The 15,473-nt window shown below is 43.1% G+C and overlaps 2 protein-coding genes across 9 annotated transcripts in view; one reads left to right on the top strand and one right to left on the bottom strand.

Moving 5' to 3' along the window:
* Positions 1-15,425, bottom strand: part of DEXI (Dexi homolog) — a 28,332-nt gene extending 12,907 nt beyond the window's left edge. Inside the window, exons 1-2 of one of the 3 annotated variants that reach the window (XM_027654816.1) lie at positions 15,416-15,425; positions 4,164-4,310 (exon numbers count right to left, since the gene is read on the bottom strand). In XM_027654816.1, coding sequence (XP_027510617.1) covers positions 4,164-4,300 — 137 coding nt within the window. In that variant the 5' untranslated portion in view covers positions 4,301-4,310; positions 15,416-15,425. Of the gene's footprint in view, positions 1-4,163; positions 4,311-4,398; positions 5,069-15,415 lie in introns of those variants that run through there. The other 2 variants (XM_027654818.1, XM_027654817.1) reach the window with 2 other exon arrangements.
* The window catches only part of CLEC16A (C-type lectin domain containing 16A), a 60,645-nt gene continuing 51,688 nt past the window's right edge, over positions 6,517-15,473 (top strand). For all 6 annotated transcript variants that reach the window (XM_027654813.1, XM_027654811.1, XM_027654812.1 and 3 more), the window contains exons 1-5: positions 6,517-6,643; positions 11,726-11,854; positions 13,167-13,300; positions 14,056-14,204; positions 14,875-14,980. In XM_027654813.1, the coding sequence (XP_027510614.1) occupies positions 6,564-6,643; positions 11,726-11,854; positions 13,167-13,300; positions 14,056-14,204; positions 14,875-14,980 (598 nt within the window). In that variant the 5' untranslated portion in view covers positions 6,517-6,563. The remainder of the gene's footprint in view (positions 6,644-11,725; positions 11,855-13,166; positions 13,301-14,055; positions 14,205-14,874; positions 14,981-15,473) is intronic.

The raw sequence follows: 15,473 nt of genomic DNA, 5'->3' as shown, positions 1-15,473 counted from the left end.
ACAAACATGAAGAATTAAATTGGATTCATTTCTTAATTCCTTTGACAGCTTAGAACTGGTAATTGGCTATTGCCACCTATTGAAGCAAGTTGATTACAGTAAGCTTCATTTTTATAGGAAAGAATTGGAGATTTTTTTTTTAATTATTCTTTAAAATTACTTGTGGCTGAGGCTCTTAACACGTGATTAACACAGGCCTGAACTATTTCTATCCAAAACTGAATGTCTCCCTATTTTCTGTGCCTTGTTTTAATTCACATTATTAACAGCAGCTTTTGGAAAGCTTTTTGAAAAATCTGTCTACTCTCTTTGCATTATATAAATAAATGCATTTGGTAGAAAATCAATTAGGACTGCCCATGGTTGTGGTTAATGAGTCTGTATGGACAGTTACACAGAACCATGATTTTGTCTTCCTTCCATCTAGGATGAAATTCCTATTAAGTACAAAATTCTCTTTAAAGCAGAGTTATGAGGTGAGTTTGAACACTGAACTTCTATTACTTTTAATAACATCTAAGAACTCAAACCACATTTTTTAATTTCTCTTAAGCCTCTTGTTACTATAATTTATAAAATAGTCAACTGATCTGTATCATGGAGTCATCAAGCCACCTTGGAGATTTCTACAAAGAGGGAAAAAAACATAGTGAAAAATGGTAAGGTAAAATAAGTAACAGGTTGCTGTTCTCACTATTTTTAATATTTAAAGTCTGAAAAGGAAGAAGTCAGGAAGTGGATTCTGATGCATTTATGTGATGCATTTATCCTGACACTGCTAGTGATAACATTCTTCTGATCTGCCCTTTACAGGACATCTCTGTTTCAGAGAGACAAACAGAGGCACAGGTGAGTTAAGCTCACAGAAGACACCAGTGGCAGACACAGTAAGTAGTCCAGTGTGGTTATTTCCCTCTTTGCTGGGCTATGTTCCCATAGACACTGAGCCTGCAGTTCTAACTGGCACTGTATTGATGAGCTGGTGAGTAAAGTTATTTCTTTGATTCAGAATTTAGATGTTGAGATTCAGTAGAAGTGCTGAGTCATAAGTTTTTCAGTGCTGGGTTCTACTCACTGAAGATATTCATCATATTTCACCTTATGAAAAAATACAGCTAATGATATATAATACTGTAATGTAACAACATATATACTGTATACATATATATACACAATATATATACAATGATATATAATATTGTAATACTGTAAGATTATATAATTCAGTATTTCCTATTCAGTTTTGATTATTGATTACTTTTGCTCATTTTCTTTCTGATTAGAGTACTTTGTGATGAGTCACATCTGATTTTATGAAAGTATGAGAACACTCACGTGACTTTAGTCCAGGGGACTTCGAATATAATAAAGAACCTGGCACACTCACTCTAAAACAGTAGATGACACAAACAAGCTCAATCCTGTTCAGTTTACACAGATTAATTTCTCCATTTGAATAGGCCAGGAAACTTTTCAGCTGCTTTAGCTAGCTGTCTGCCTTCAATCTCTGCCACCAATTGTGCTCAGAAACTTGGACATGATTTTGCTCCTACTGAGTTTATTCAAGTGAGGGTTTTGATGCAAGAGAGAACAGAGCTTTTCTGATCCACATGTTCTTTTAATTTTACATCTAAATTAGCCTTTCCACATATTGTAGAATCACCTCTTGGGATTTCCCTCCTTTGTTTCCCTGTCACACATGCCACTTACCTCCAGGCTTTCTAAAGGCACGGAGGATGCTGCAAGGATTCAGCTGAGGCTAATCATAGCTCTTTGGTTGCTCTCAGAAACCACTGGTGAGTCACATGAAGAACACTCCTATTTAATGCAAAGAGGATTCCTATGTGTTTTTCATCACTGCTGGCAAAACTCAGACAAATTCCCCCTGCAACATCTCCTGAATCCTCAGCACTTCTGGGAGCGAGGCAACAGGGCGGGCGGGGAGCCCTCCCAGGCTGTGGAGAGCAGGGATTAACACTCATACCGACCTCGGGTCACTGCAGGCTAGGCACCAAAGGAATTTAAATCTTCCCTTTCAGGGCCTTACTGCTGCTCCCAAAGCAGAAAACACAGCCCCAAATTAGGGCCCTCCTCTGCCACCTTGCTAAGGGACTGGTGAGGAGGAATGGCACAGAACAGTGAAGAAATCTGTAACCAGTAACCCAGACCTGTAACCTGTAGCACAAATTCCTTTTCATGGTGACATGCTGAGTGTTTGCCTGGTAGCTAAATAATTATGCAATTTGTGGCTTGGCTGCTGCGTCTCTAAATATAATTAAATATATAAATATATGAAACACAGTAATAGCATACTTTTTGCTGCCTAAGAACTGACCCAACTTTAGGGATCTGTGATTTGATTCTCAGTGGAACCATCTAACAGGACAGCTTCCAAATGAAAGGATCAAGGCTGGAGTTGGTACCTGTGCAGGCAGAGCTCCATTAGCTCACAGTGGATATAGACTGAGACTTATTCTGAGTTTTATGAAGACCTCTGCATTTTGATTTCTGCATATGGAGATGATAGGGTTTTACAGTCCAAATATCAAGAAGTTTTCAGATCTGCTTATCTTACTAATATGAAGGAAAATGCTAAGAAGCCCATTTATCTGCACTGAACAGAATTGTGCTCAGGCCCTATACTCCATCAAAACTATATGTTCATACAACAGGAAAAATCCACTGAGGAAAATTATGTCTGTTGCTCTCCTTAGGTCTTCCTGAAAACTGATGCAACTCACCATGGCAAATTTTAGTCAGAAAAAACAGTGATTTTAAAAAAGTATTTTTAATCCCTTAAATGGCATTTAACCCATTAAATGGCATTGGAGTAATAAGATTTGGAGTTGAGGGAAAAGTATTTTGCGGGAGTAAATGGATAAGGATTTTTACACCAAATATTTTGCTTAGATTTCCATTAGCTTTTAGGAATTTCTCTCCTGTAATACAGAGCATGTATGTTATTTGCCCAGCTGAAAAAGGAGACAGCCACAAAAGCAGCCATCAGTGTTTTGTGGGGAGGTTTGTTCTGCTCCAAACCTTTCACTCTAGCAGAAGTGATTCTAATCCAGTTGCTTGGGATGAACCACCAAATGTTGGCATGTTTCATTTTCAGTGACTCTATGCTGTGGGATTTCTCCAGTAGCAACAAAATCTGTTCACTCCCTCCTTATGTTCCCACGTGCCTTTGACCAAGTGTTGTTCAGCTGTGTTTGTGCAATCAATGTTACTCCAACACCAGTTTTTCCTTCTAAACTACTGACCAAAATCAGCTACTATTTCTTTATATGAAATCTGAATAGAAATATTTAGGAGATAATTTTAACCCATATGAAAGACAGAACGACAGGAAAGGTTTGTTTGGGGTTTTTTTCTAAATTAGAAGACTTTAAAATAGCCTGATGTTAACTGGTATTTGTACAGTGTGTTTTCCGAGGTTATGCTTGAAATCTTATAGCTAATTTTCCTATTTTCATCATTTCAAACGAGGGGGGAGGTATCCTGAATTGGTTTTCAAATTTACAGACAGTATTTTGCTAAAAAATCCACTGGCAGATTCGCTAACACATTTAAATTTAAACTCTGAATGTTTTCATTAACATACATTTGGCACAGAAAGTCCTAGCCAGAAACAGTGATTTTCTTCCCAAATGCATCTTAGTATTTTAAAATGCTAAATCCTCACATTTCCAGAGTTTTAGAATCACTCAGAACTACAAGAAATTGATAAGTAAACCCTCGTGCTACAATTAAAATGGGAAGAACAGTGAGCTGGGTAGTTTGTCATGATCCAAGAGAGTGGTTTTAAAGGGCAGCTGACTAAGATGTATTCCTAGCTCGAGGATGGTCTCTGAGTTGTACTAAATATTAGCCGGGATGCTCATTTAGATTCAGAGCTGCTTGCAGGACGGGATGTGCAGAGTTGCTGCCCAGCTGTACAGGCAGCACAGCTGCGGTGGCTCGATGAGCCCTCGGGGGAAGGAAGGGACGCTGTCCCAGCCGGCCCCCGGGCGCTGCCGGGCGGGGGGAGCGCCGGGGGCGGCCCCGGCCCCGTGCCCGCAGTGCCGGGAGCTGCGCTGGAGCGTGTCCCGGCGCCGTGCCCGCTGTGCCCGCCCGGAGCGCCCCGCGGGCCTGCCCAGGACGAGCCCCAGGAAATTACTTACTTCCCTGGCGAGGTCTCCGCGGGCCTGCCCGGTGGCAGCGGGTCCCGGCTGCCCCTCTGGCCCCTGCACCGGGAGGGAGGGGTGTCATTCGGAAGGGAAGATGCTGCGCAGGAGGAGCCGGGACGCAGCGAGGGCATCCCGGGGCCGCGGCGGCCCCCGAGCTCCGGCCATGCCGGGACGCCCGGCCCCGGGCCAGGCGGCGGCACCGCTCGGTCGCTTCGGAGCGCCCCGGGGCGTCACTCCAAGTACCCGTCAAAGACATCCAGCTCGCTGTCCGTCTCGTAGAGCACGGAACCAGGGTCGGAGAGCATCCCCAGATCCACCAGAGCCTGGTCCATATCCTCGGGCAGGAAGACGATGCCTACATTGAGGACGATGTACTCCATCAGGAAGGCATAGTACAGGATCAGCACGTTGACAAAGAACAAGCCCACGTAAAACATATAGGGCAGCACCAGCAGCGCATGGAAGGCCCAGGACTCCACCGAATCCAGACGTGCCGAGACCGCGGCGGGCATGCAGCCGTGGGGGCTGCGGGGGCAGCGGGCACCGACCCGCCCGGCCGGCGCGGGGGGGCGGGCGGCAGCGGCGGGGCCGGGAGCGGGGCAGGGCTGCACGACCGCAGCCCCGGCGGCAGCGAAGGGCAGAACCCCCGAGGAGCCGGATCCAGACCCTGGGAAGAGGCGAACCCTCTCAGTGGCGCGGAGCGGCCGGCTCGGTCCCTTCCGTCCCCGGAGGACAAGGGGCCCCGGCGGCCAGCGCGGGTTCAGCGGCGCTGCCGCAGCCCCGCCACTGGCAGGAGGCTCCTCAGCGGCATCTCCAGCGCGGCTGCTGCAGTCCCGCCGCGGCTCCCTCCTCCTCCTCCTCCTCCTCCCGCCCGCAAACTTCGCAGCAGGAGCCCGCAGGCGCGCTGGGAGCACCTGCCGCCGCCTGCGGGCCCAGCCTGCGCGGCTGGACCGCGCTGCCCGCCCCGCTCCCCGCCTGACCCGCCGCCGGGGTGGGGATGGTACCGGTACCGGCAGCCGGGTCCCGCTGCGGCTGCCCGAGGGCTGGAGGGGACAGGAGGCGGCTGGCGGTGCCCGACCCTCGCCTTGCCCAGCCCTGCAGCGCCCCGCAGGTTTGCGCTGTTCCTCCGCCCCTGGAAGTTGTTCCCTGTCCCCTCCTGGCGCAGCGCTGCGGGCGCGGGCCCCTCTCGGCTGCGGTGCTGGTGTTTCATTGCTGACCAAGGCTATGCCTCTATCAAAATATAACCGAAGGCATGATGTTAAACTTCGGTGCAATTTTAACCCTGGCTCCCAAACTCTTCAGCTTTTACTTAATTTATTTCTCTGGTTAAAGAAAAAAAAAAAAAAAAAAAAAAGAGATCCCAAACTAGGTCACGACATTCACTAATAGTCCTGTTCTCTTCATTCTTCTTTAATTTTTAAGCTGATTCAAAAGTAAAAGTGAAATCCTTATTGGAAGAACCTCAGCAAGGGGAATGTCAGCAGCTGAATTTCGCTGCTGTGTCTCACAGCACAGGACCTAACCCCACACAGCTGCTCTCTTTAGGTTATGGAAGGTGAACAAGGAATGTCAGGGAACAAATTTTCTTTAAGAAAAGCATTGCCAGCAGGTCGAGGGAGGTGATCCTGCCTTTCTACTCTGCCCTGGTGAGGACACAGCTGGAGTGTTGTGTCCAGTTCTGGGCTCCTCAGGACAAGAGAGACACGGAGCTCCTGGAGTGTGTCTAGCAGAGGGTGACAAAGATGACGAGGGGACTGGAGCTTGTCTGACGAGGACGAGCTGAGGGAGTTGAGGCTGTTCAGCCTCGAGAAGAGATGACTGAGAGAGGACCTGGTCAATGTCTATCGGTATCTGAATGGACGTGTCAGAGGATGGACCGGGCTCTGCTCGGGGGTGCCCAGCAATAGAACAAGAGGCAACGGGCAAGAACTGATGCTCAGGAAGTTCCACCTGAACATGAGAAAGAACTTCTTCACTGTGCAGTGACCGAGAACTGGAACAGATTGCCCAGAGAGGGTGTGGAGTCTCCTCAGTGGAGACATCCCAGAACCGTCTGGACACAGTCCTGTGCCGTGTGCTCTGGGATGACCCTGCTGGGACCAGATGACCCAGTGCGGTCCCTTCCAGCCTGCCCCATCCCACTACTCTGTGACACCTGCTCCCGAGGCCCAGCCCTCAGTGCCCACAGCGCTCCCTGTGAGGGGCGGCCCCGGCCCGCGCGGTGCCCGCCGGGACTCGCAGTCCGGGGGCGGGGCCGGGCCGGCATTCCCGGCGTGCCCCGCCCGCGCGTGCGCCGTGCGCGCCGGTGCCGCCGCCGAGGCTCCGCCGCTGCCCGCCCGCCCCGCTCCGGGGCCATGAGCGCGTAGGGCCGCCGGGGCCGCGCTCACCGCCAGCATGTTCGGCCGCTCCCGCAGCTGGGTGGGCGGCGGGCACGGCAAGGCCGCCCGCAGCATCCACTCCTTGGACCACCTCAAGTGAGAGCGCGGGGCCGGGCGCGGGCTCGGGGTGCGGGGCCGGGGGTGCGGGCGGCGCTCCGGGGCTGTCGGGGCGCTCCGGGGCTGTCGGGGCTCTCCGACCGCGGAGCTGCTCGGGCGGGTTTCGCCGCCCTCTCCCGAGGGGAAGGGCGCTGAGCGGTCCCGGTGGCGGAGCAGCCGCTGCGGGCCGGTGTCTACCCCGCGGAAATCGGCCTGTCCGACCCGGAGTGTCCTCGGGGCGGACGCAGCTCGTGGTGTGATGTCATGTCACACTCACTGTTTGATTTTTTAATAATTGCCACGGACTCTTCGGCGGAGTGGAGTGCGAGGGGTGATAACTACGGGAAATGTCACATTCCTCTTGGGGGAGAACTTTGTTCGCTGGTAGTGGGGAGGTGGAAGCGAGGAGCCTTTCCCAGTGTAAGCGGGACAGAGCCGGAGGTGTGCGGGATGTCGGTGTGAGCGGCGAGTCACGGCGCGTCCAGGGCATGTGCCCTGGATTGCGGGGCTCGGCAGCTGCTTGAGAACTGTAACGGTGGTCCCTGGAGCCCCATATAAATCCCTGTGTTACTGCTGTCTGCAGAAGATGGAATAGTTGTTTTTTTCTTTCCTAGCTCTGCCGCTGGAGAGTTGGCAGGATGGCAAGGGATAAAAAAAACTTAATTTCTCTGCTCCATTTTAAGTGTTGTGCTGTCGCAAGAAAAATTAGATCCTCCATGATAACTACTTTGTACTGAAAAAGAAAAGGAGGTCATTAAGAGAGGAAGCGTTTTCTAAATGAAATCACTGGGAATATGTAGCTCATTGAAAAAAAAATGAGTTAGAGTTTTCAATGATTAGTGATATTACAAGGAGGACGTGAATGGGGTCTGTCAGTAAAGAGCAGGATGCACTGTGCAAGATTTGGATCTTGCAGTTGCCTTATTGAGATGATTTATGGATTCTGGTCCTTGTCCCTAAACTGGAAAAATGTTCAAAATGAACAAGACTAACTGAAATGCATTACTTTTTACCGAAGACAGGGAAATCAAGTGCATGAATACAAAACTGATGAGGTAGTAGCATTGCAGAAGTAATTTTGCACGGTAGGTCAGACTAGTAAGTCAACATGATCTAACACTGCAGGAAAAAAGGGAGAAGTCATGCTCAGATATAAACATAGGAATGTTCTATTTAACGTATGAGGTAACATGATTAGGTACTCAGTGCTAGTGGAGCTTTAGAACTGCCTGGCTTTGATATTACACTTGAAGATAGAGCAAGAATGCTGATACAGGATGAATTTTGAAGAAACTGAACTTTAAGTTTAGAAAAAAAAATAGGCTGGTGAGAGGGAGACTTGAGAAGAAAATGTGTCCATATGTTCTCTCAGAGCCACAGAGAATACAAAAACAACACACTGTTCGATTTGCAGCAAAAATTGGGCTAGAAGTGTTGTGGCTTGTGCTTGACTTCTTATCTGAGAATTGAAGAATGTAGTTCTCTGTTAAAATACTGGCTTTGGTCTGTTTGCTTTTTTGCATGTGACTTCTTTAATTATGAATCCGAAATGGTAATATGGAAAGGACAGACAAGACCTGTGATCTGTTTAGACTATGTATATTTTAAGCGTTTGTTTAGCCAGGCTGCATGAATTTCAACAGCAAAGGTAGTGGTTAGGTGAAATTTAGGGCTTTTCTGAGGTAGCAACTGAAGTGGGTGAAGTAACAGAAGAGAAAAGGGCAGAGAGTCTTTGTTTTGGGTCATGAAAGAAAGCTGGTCTAGATAAGATCCTTTGATAAGCTGTATGCATTCTAGTCTTTTCAACCCCATGTCAAGGAGTTGAGTATAACACCCCAGCCTTGCTATCACAGATAAACTCAACCTGTAAAAGGTATCTTATGCTGTGTTACAGGAGTGAAATCTGTCCAGGTCAACCTTATGGGAATGGTTTTATTTTGAAACTGGGATAAAGTAGAGTTTAGTCGAAACTGTAAACAGTGCACCTGGTTAGTGATACCAAGAGAGTCACTGCTTTTTGTCAGTAAATGTTGGATCTTTCCCATCAGCTTTAATGCAGTTTGTTTTGAAGCTTGCTTTTGAAATTTTACTCTTCAGTCTTTCTGCAAACATGCCATAGAACGGATTGGTTAAAGGAAAATTGTGAAACTGGTTGTATTAAGTGTTTTATACTGTCTGTTGGTCTAGTGAAAATAGTTACAATTTAATTCAACTTCTGAAATGTGATCTAGAGAGGGATGAGACAGAACTATACACTACCTGGGTGCTTCTGACCATTATATTTCAGAGAACTTGGTATTTTTGTGCATCTTTGTTTCTAGATGCAATTTTTCACCGTACTTTTCTAAGGTATTTTACATAGCCCTGTTATTACCTTTAAGTACATTCCCCATTGTTGCTTCTGCACTTGGTATTTTAATTGCATAGTGATTGCACAACAGGTTTTGTGCCACTAAAGTTGGGTGCTGAACATTTCCCATGCCTTGGTCAGAAGCAGTGTCCATAAAGGTGTGTGCTTGAAGTCTCTTTTCACGGGTGATTCATTTCCTGAGGTCCTGTCTGTGCTATGCGTTGGGTTTCCTCTGTGAGAACAATATGTAATTACATAGTTACAGCAGAGTGAAAAGACAAGCATGTTATGCTTAAATCTGGGGGTTTAAAATTTGACTGCTTGACTTCTAAACTCTTATCTGTTTTAGTGTATTTTTGTAAGTAATAAGTAGGAAAGTCATTAATACACACTGTATGTATTCATGAGTTTTTATGTTACCCCTTTGAGCATGGTTTCTTACGAGAAAAATGTTCAGAATTCTGTTTGTTTTCTTAAGTTGCTGGCAGCATCTCCCACTGGTTGTATTGAGTACTTTAACACTTCCTGTGTGATGGGTTTTTGTTTATTTGAACCCAGTCTTCAGATATAGGGATAACAAAGGCCTACTCTGAGGGATTTTGTGTTTTGGAGCACGAACTTGACCCCACTGTAATCAGAATTTAGAGAGGCTTTAAGGATTTGTCTAAATATAAAAATACTGGGTTTGTGTGATACTGTGTTGCCATTGTATGTTATTTTACTTGTGTGGAAAGAGAAAGAAGTCTGTGCATGCTTTCTCATTCCTTTTCAAGTAAATAGATAAAGGAATAACTTGAAAGTGAAGCCCAGGTTTCCTCTAAGTGCATCAGTGCCTTAACAAATTAAGGAACTTTGCAGTAATGCTTTTATTAAGTAAATAAATTTGGAGATAATGTGTTCCTTACTATTAAATGTTTCTTCCTTTTTGCATCTGTAGTGCTCTATATTCCATAGGCTCCCCAGGTGAGGTAATAGCATGTAATTCTTCCCACTGCATCCCGTTCCCAGAGTTCTACTGCTGGAGTAAACTTAATTTCCAAGCTTGTATAATGTGACTGATTAAAGAGAAATATGTGTCCACAGATGCAATCATTTATATGTGACTTCAAATAAACAGTCTAAAATATGTGAAGTAATGTGGTGTATAATTACTCTCTTTAACTCTGTCAGGAAAAGTACTTATTGTCCAGGGGTCTGTGGAATGAACTGATCTAATTGCCATCTCTGCTTCATTAACTGCTGCAAGCTCAGAGCAGGGACTTAGTTTGTGCTTTGTCTTTTGATTCACTGTCCTGATAATACACATAGTGCCACGATGGGAAGGTTTTGTGGGACTCCTGTGCCATGTGCTCTTTTAGAAACTCTGGGAATTCTCATATATGGGCAGACTTAAGCTCTCACGTGTTCACTGTGAGCCATCCCACTGTCAGTTGCCACAGAAGGAATCTTGAACCGTGATCCTTGGATTAGTGGAAGAGGATTTGCAGGTGCTCTCTGGCTGGCTATTTAGTGACTGTTATGGTACTGCACGTGACCAGCCAATTATGACTGTAGGAGGTAGCTGTGAATCAACTTTTCCTGAAGTGGTTTCAGTCTGAGCAATTTCTGTTCTGAATTTGAAAATGAGTATTGATTTATGAGGGGAAAAAAAACACCATCAAGAGGGAGAGGATTTTTTTTTTTACTTAGTTTTTTACTTATATTTTTTTTATGTATGAAAAACCAATTTTTCCCCCCTCTCCTGCTACATCTTCTCTTTTTCCTCCTCTTTCCTTTGCTGTCTGATGGTCTATGTAGTATGATAATGGCTCCCTGCATGACTTGTGGGGATGGACTGTGTCTTGCAGGAGGTCCTGTGAAACTCTGCCCAACTCAGTGGCAGCTCAACTGTTTGAGGAAGGTTCCCCAAACAAAATTTGGCAAATTTTAAGTAAACTGTAAATATGGTCAAAATTAACCCCCCCTCCTTTTTTTTTGTGGGACAGAAGGAATGATGATATAACAACTTGTTGTTGGGGAGGGAAAAAGCGCTTAACCTTGATGAGTAAAATTCTCAGACTTAGAATACAAGCCTTTCAGATTTTATTTAGCTTCCTGTCACCTGTGTGATACAGACATATCCTTTTTTTAAACTCTTACCCTTTGTCATGGTAAAGTCAGAATCTGCCTCCTTTCCAATCAGTATTTCTATGCTCGAGGGGCCAGAGACCTATGATGAAGCTTTGCCAAGATGAATGAATATTCTTTGACAGTCCTGATATTAAACATCAAATTGATGTGACTCTGTAAAGGATCTCTGCTGGCAAGAGAAGGGATCTGATTTCTCCAGTTAGATCTGTATGTGCCTCTTTCCACAATTACACTTTCCTATACCAGCTACTGCATACTTACCTGCTTCTTCTATTTCTCCTTCTTCCTACTCATCACTCCTGTGACTTCAACATATTCCAGAGAAATTCACATAAGAAGCACTGTGGGACAAGTGTTACACAATTTCTAGTCCCATTTTAACATATGCATAAACACTCATAACTGGCTAGTTAGGGATTTGTTTCCTTTGTCACATATTCTATTTAACAATTGCTTTTCTTTCTGCATCAGTATTAAAAGGATTTTAAAACTGTACAATGATTAGACATAGTGTGTGTGTATCTGTGGGTCTACATTAAGTTACAATTACTAAAGACAAAGTGTCAGGACAGCATATTACTTGTACTTATTTTTTCTTTTAGGTACATGTATCATATTTTGACTAAAAACACAACAGTAACAGATCACAACCGAAACCTGCTGGTGGAGACAATTCGATCCATAACCGAGATCCTCATCTGGGGGGACCAGAATGACAGCTCAGTGTTTGAGTGAGTACTTGGAGCAGTTTGGACTCTGCTTCTGTTTTTAAAGAATGCTTAGAGTTGTACAGAGTTCTAGTTCAAAAAGTTAACTCTTCCAAGACTGTATATCCTGAATGTGTGTAGAAAGCCCTGTCCTGTAGCAGGATCATGTTCATATCATACAAGAATTTGTTTATTTTAAAATATGTTCAAAGTCCAGAGCCACTTTCGTGTACTGGTTTTGTTTGACTCTCCATTCTTTTGATATAAATACAAACTAACTGATTTTAGTGCCCAGATTTACTTAATACATCTATTAATATCGTATTACTTCAATTTGTTCACTTCAGTTTACCTAAGATATCACAAATAAATGTCTTATTCTAGTTATGATATTTAGAGGTTTAGTCAGGTGTTGTTTTAATCCTTGTAAAATAGGGTGATAGAAAAATGAACTTCAAAACAGATACAGTTGCAAATCTGACAGTATTTAGTGCCTTTGCTTCAAAAGACTTACTCTTTTACAAAGGCAATTTGTAATTGAGATAAGAAAAGATGAAGTGTTTGGTTGTTTTCATTACCTTTCTAGGGAGTGGTTGGTTTTCTTGTTACAAGATTATTTCAGCATGAATTGGTTATGATGTGGACCAAGAAAATTATTCTGATTAGTCATATCTATACTGTAATTCTGTCACATTCCTCGCTGTCTTCTCTGCTTGGGAGAATTTTAGGAATGAGGAGTTTTTTCTGAAAGCAATTTTCATAGATTTGTATTTGTGATATCCTGGTAGGAAAGAGTCCACATTGTTCTCTTGTATTGCATTTCTGGTTTAAAAACACTGCAAGTGTTCACTTCTGTTTGAATTGTATAATAAACCATGAAATCCCTATTTGGGTGTGGGAAAAAATAATTAAAGTGGATCAAAAATAAGGTCTACAGTGTTGAAAAGAAAAAGTGTATTAGCTTAAAAGGGGCACGTGAATAAAATGTAACCTTCATTTAGAGGCCTTCCCCTTCCAAATTATGATTTTAAGGCAGGGAAGCTGCCTGATAAGTTGAGTATACTAAAATACAGTTAAAAAGGCCCTGATTTCAAATTCAAAATTCTTCAAATTTACATAATTTGAATTTTTAAGCTGCCTTGTTTAATACATAAAGTTTTTGGAAGATATTATTTTATTATACAGATATAACTTCGCAAAATAATTCTTTCATCAGAAATGCAAAACATGCTGTTTGTTAAACTTGCCTTGAATCATCCCTGACCCTGGCCAAATTATGTCATTATGTTCCTTTACTTACAGCATGTGACTTAATGCCATCTCTCTTTTATTTCAGCTTTTTCTTGGAGAAGAATATGTTTGTTTTCTTCTTGAACATCTTGCGCCAGAAGTCTGGTCGTTATGTGTGTGTGCAGCTGCTGCAGACTCTCAACATCCTTTTTGAGAACATCAGTCATGAAACATCACTGTGTAAGGGCACAACTTCTAAACTGTTTAGAATTAAATGGTCAAGATTTGATTGAATCCCCTTTCATTCAATGAAATTTAGTATTAGTAGCCCTTTGCAGAACTGTATGTATTACTAACAATATTTTTAATTGAATGTTACCAACATAGAGTGTAAATTGACTCCAAAATCCCTTTTAATGTAAATTTTCAGTAGTACAGGAGTAGTTGTTTGGTACTGCTGAAGCACTGAGTGTATTTCAAGGGCTCTTCAAGTCAGTTGTGATCTGAAATGTTCACTTGCTGCTGCAGATCATGTGGTGGAGCTGTGCTGTATGATTTGTACTGGCACTGTTCTGACATCACTGGTGCTGGCATTCAACCATGGGCATTTGCTTCAAGGTTTTTGGAAAAATATGAAGAGGATGGAGAATTAATAGTTAGTTTCATGTACTCCACAACTATCATGAAGGGAAAGTTGTATTCAAACCTTGGAGAGTTAGGATTTGGGGAGGAAAAGAGAGTTGTTACTGCAGAGCCTACATGAATTGAGGAAGGTGAAGTATATTCTTAGTTGTCTTGTTCTTAATAGCAAAGTACCTTTGTAGGGAACAAACAAAGCAACAATTCCTTTATATTACTGCTTGAAGCCATCACATGAGTTTTTTGGCTAAAAACTGGTATCTTCAAGCATCAGGTAGTTTGTTGCTATCTGGTATCTTAAATACAGCCTGTTACCATAATGATCTTTTTCTGTTAACCTATCTCTTATTTTTCAGATTACCTGCTCTCTAATAACTATGTAAATTCTATTATTGTTCACAAATTTGACTTTTCTGATGAGGAGATCATGGCATATTACATATCGTTTTTGAAAACTCTTTCCCTGAAGCTCAACAATCATACTGTACATTTCTTTTATAACGAGGTAAGTGAAGAAAGTTGCAGTATAATGATAAGTGGGCTTGAATTAGAAATTGATAGCAGTGTGGCACATACTCTATTTAGTCTCTTGTCTCATAATGTCTTGCCTTTATTTTTATAATGATAATACCAGTGATTTGAGGATTCATTTGTGGGGATCTCTGCAGAAGCATGGTAAAGAAGATCTTTGTCCTCATACAACTATAAAAAAATAAAAATCTGGAAGTTAGTGTTATATTGAACCATTTCAAGAGTTCTGAATTTTACTGCCCTGAGAATTCGACTTGTTTATGCTTTGTTTTCTTGTGCTTTTGTAAGCAGGGTCTTTTCTGTTGCATCACTTCGTTCTAAGATGTTTAGTCAAAGTCCAAAAAACCTGAGTAATCAAAGGGCAAAGTTGAAATCGGTTTTTCCTTGCTCCACTCTGCTTTTTGCCAGAAGAGGGCACAAAAGCACTGAGTATATGCTCAGTTATCGTGGGAAGCTCTGATGCTTAAAGCAGTTTATTTTAATGCAGAGCTACAAATGCAGCTGACTGTGCATTGTAAACTCACATTACTTAAGTAGAAGGTAAAAATACCATATTAATGCACAGAAAACATTTTTCATACAGAATCCCAACAAATATCCTGTACATGTTTAATGAATAAATGCTTTCTCTCCCCTTGTTACAGCACACTAATGACTTCGCTTTGTACACTGAAGCTATTAAATTTTTTAACCACCCCGAAAGCATGGTCAGGATTGCTGTTAGGACTATAACTTTAAATGTCTACAAAGGTATGCTTTTTATATATTAAAAAGGGCATGTGTACAAATCTTGTTTGATTGTAGTTTAATTTTCAGTTATTTACATTTGAGGGTTTTCTGTTTTATGAGATTGAGAAGCTTAGCATTTTGACATGCTTCAGGTACACATTTTGACTTTTATGAAACATTATCCCAAACCTACAGTATGTGCTTATAAATTACATTATTTCCTCACCAGTGAAACTTGTTGAGAAAACCCCAAGCTATCAAGCATGCACAAGGAACTTTAGCTTCCCTTCTAACAGAGATCAGAATGTGACTGTATTTAAAAAGTAAACAAACAGAAAACAACCCCAAAACCAAAGTGTTTTAAGAATGCAAACAACTTTTTTTGATGAAATTGAGCTTATAGTGTATGAAGGAATAACCTACATCCCTTCCTTTTGGATTTGAAGTGCGTTAGAATCTGACTGTAGAACTCCTGGGTGCTGCAGTCACCCCAGTCTTAAGAAGAGCCAGACTA

The sequence above is a fragment of the Corapipo altera genome, unplaced genomic scaffold (genome assembly GCF_003945725.1).
Source record: "Corapipo altera isolate COAL_440 unplaced genomic scaffold, ASM394572v1 98, whole genome shotgun sequence".
In the NCBI taxonomy this organism is placed as follows: domain Eukaryota; kingdom Metazoa; phylum Chordata; class Aves; order Passeriformes; family Pipridae; genus Corapipo; species Corapipo altera.
Note: the sequence above shows the minus strand (reverse complement) of the source record. Positions and strands in the feature narration are given on the sequence as shown.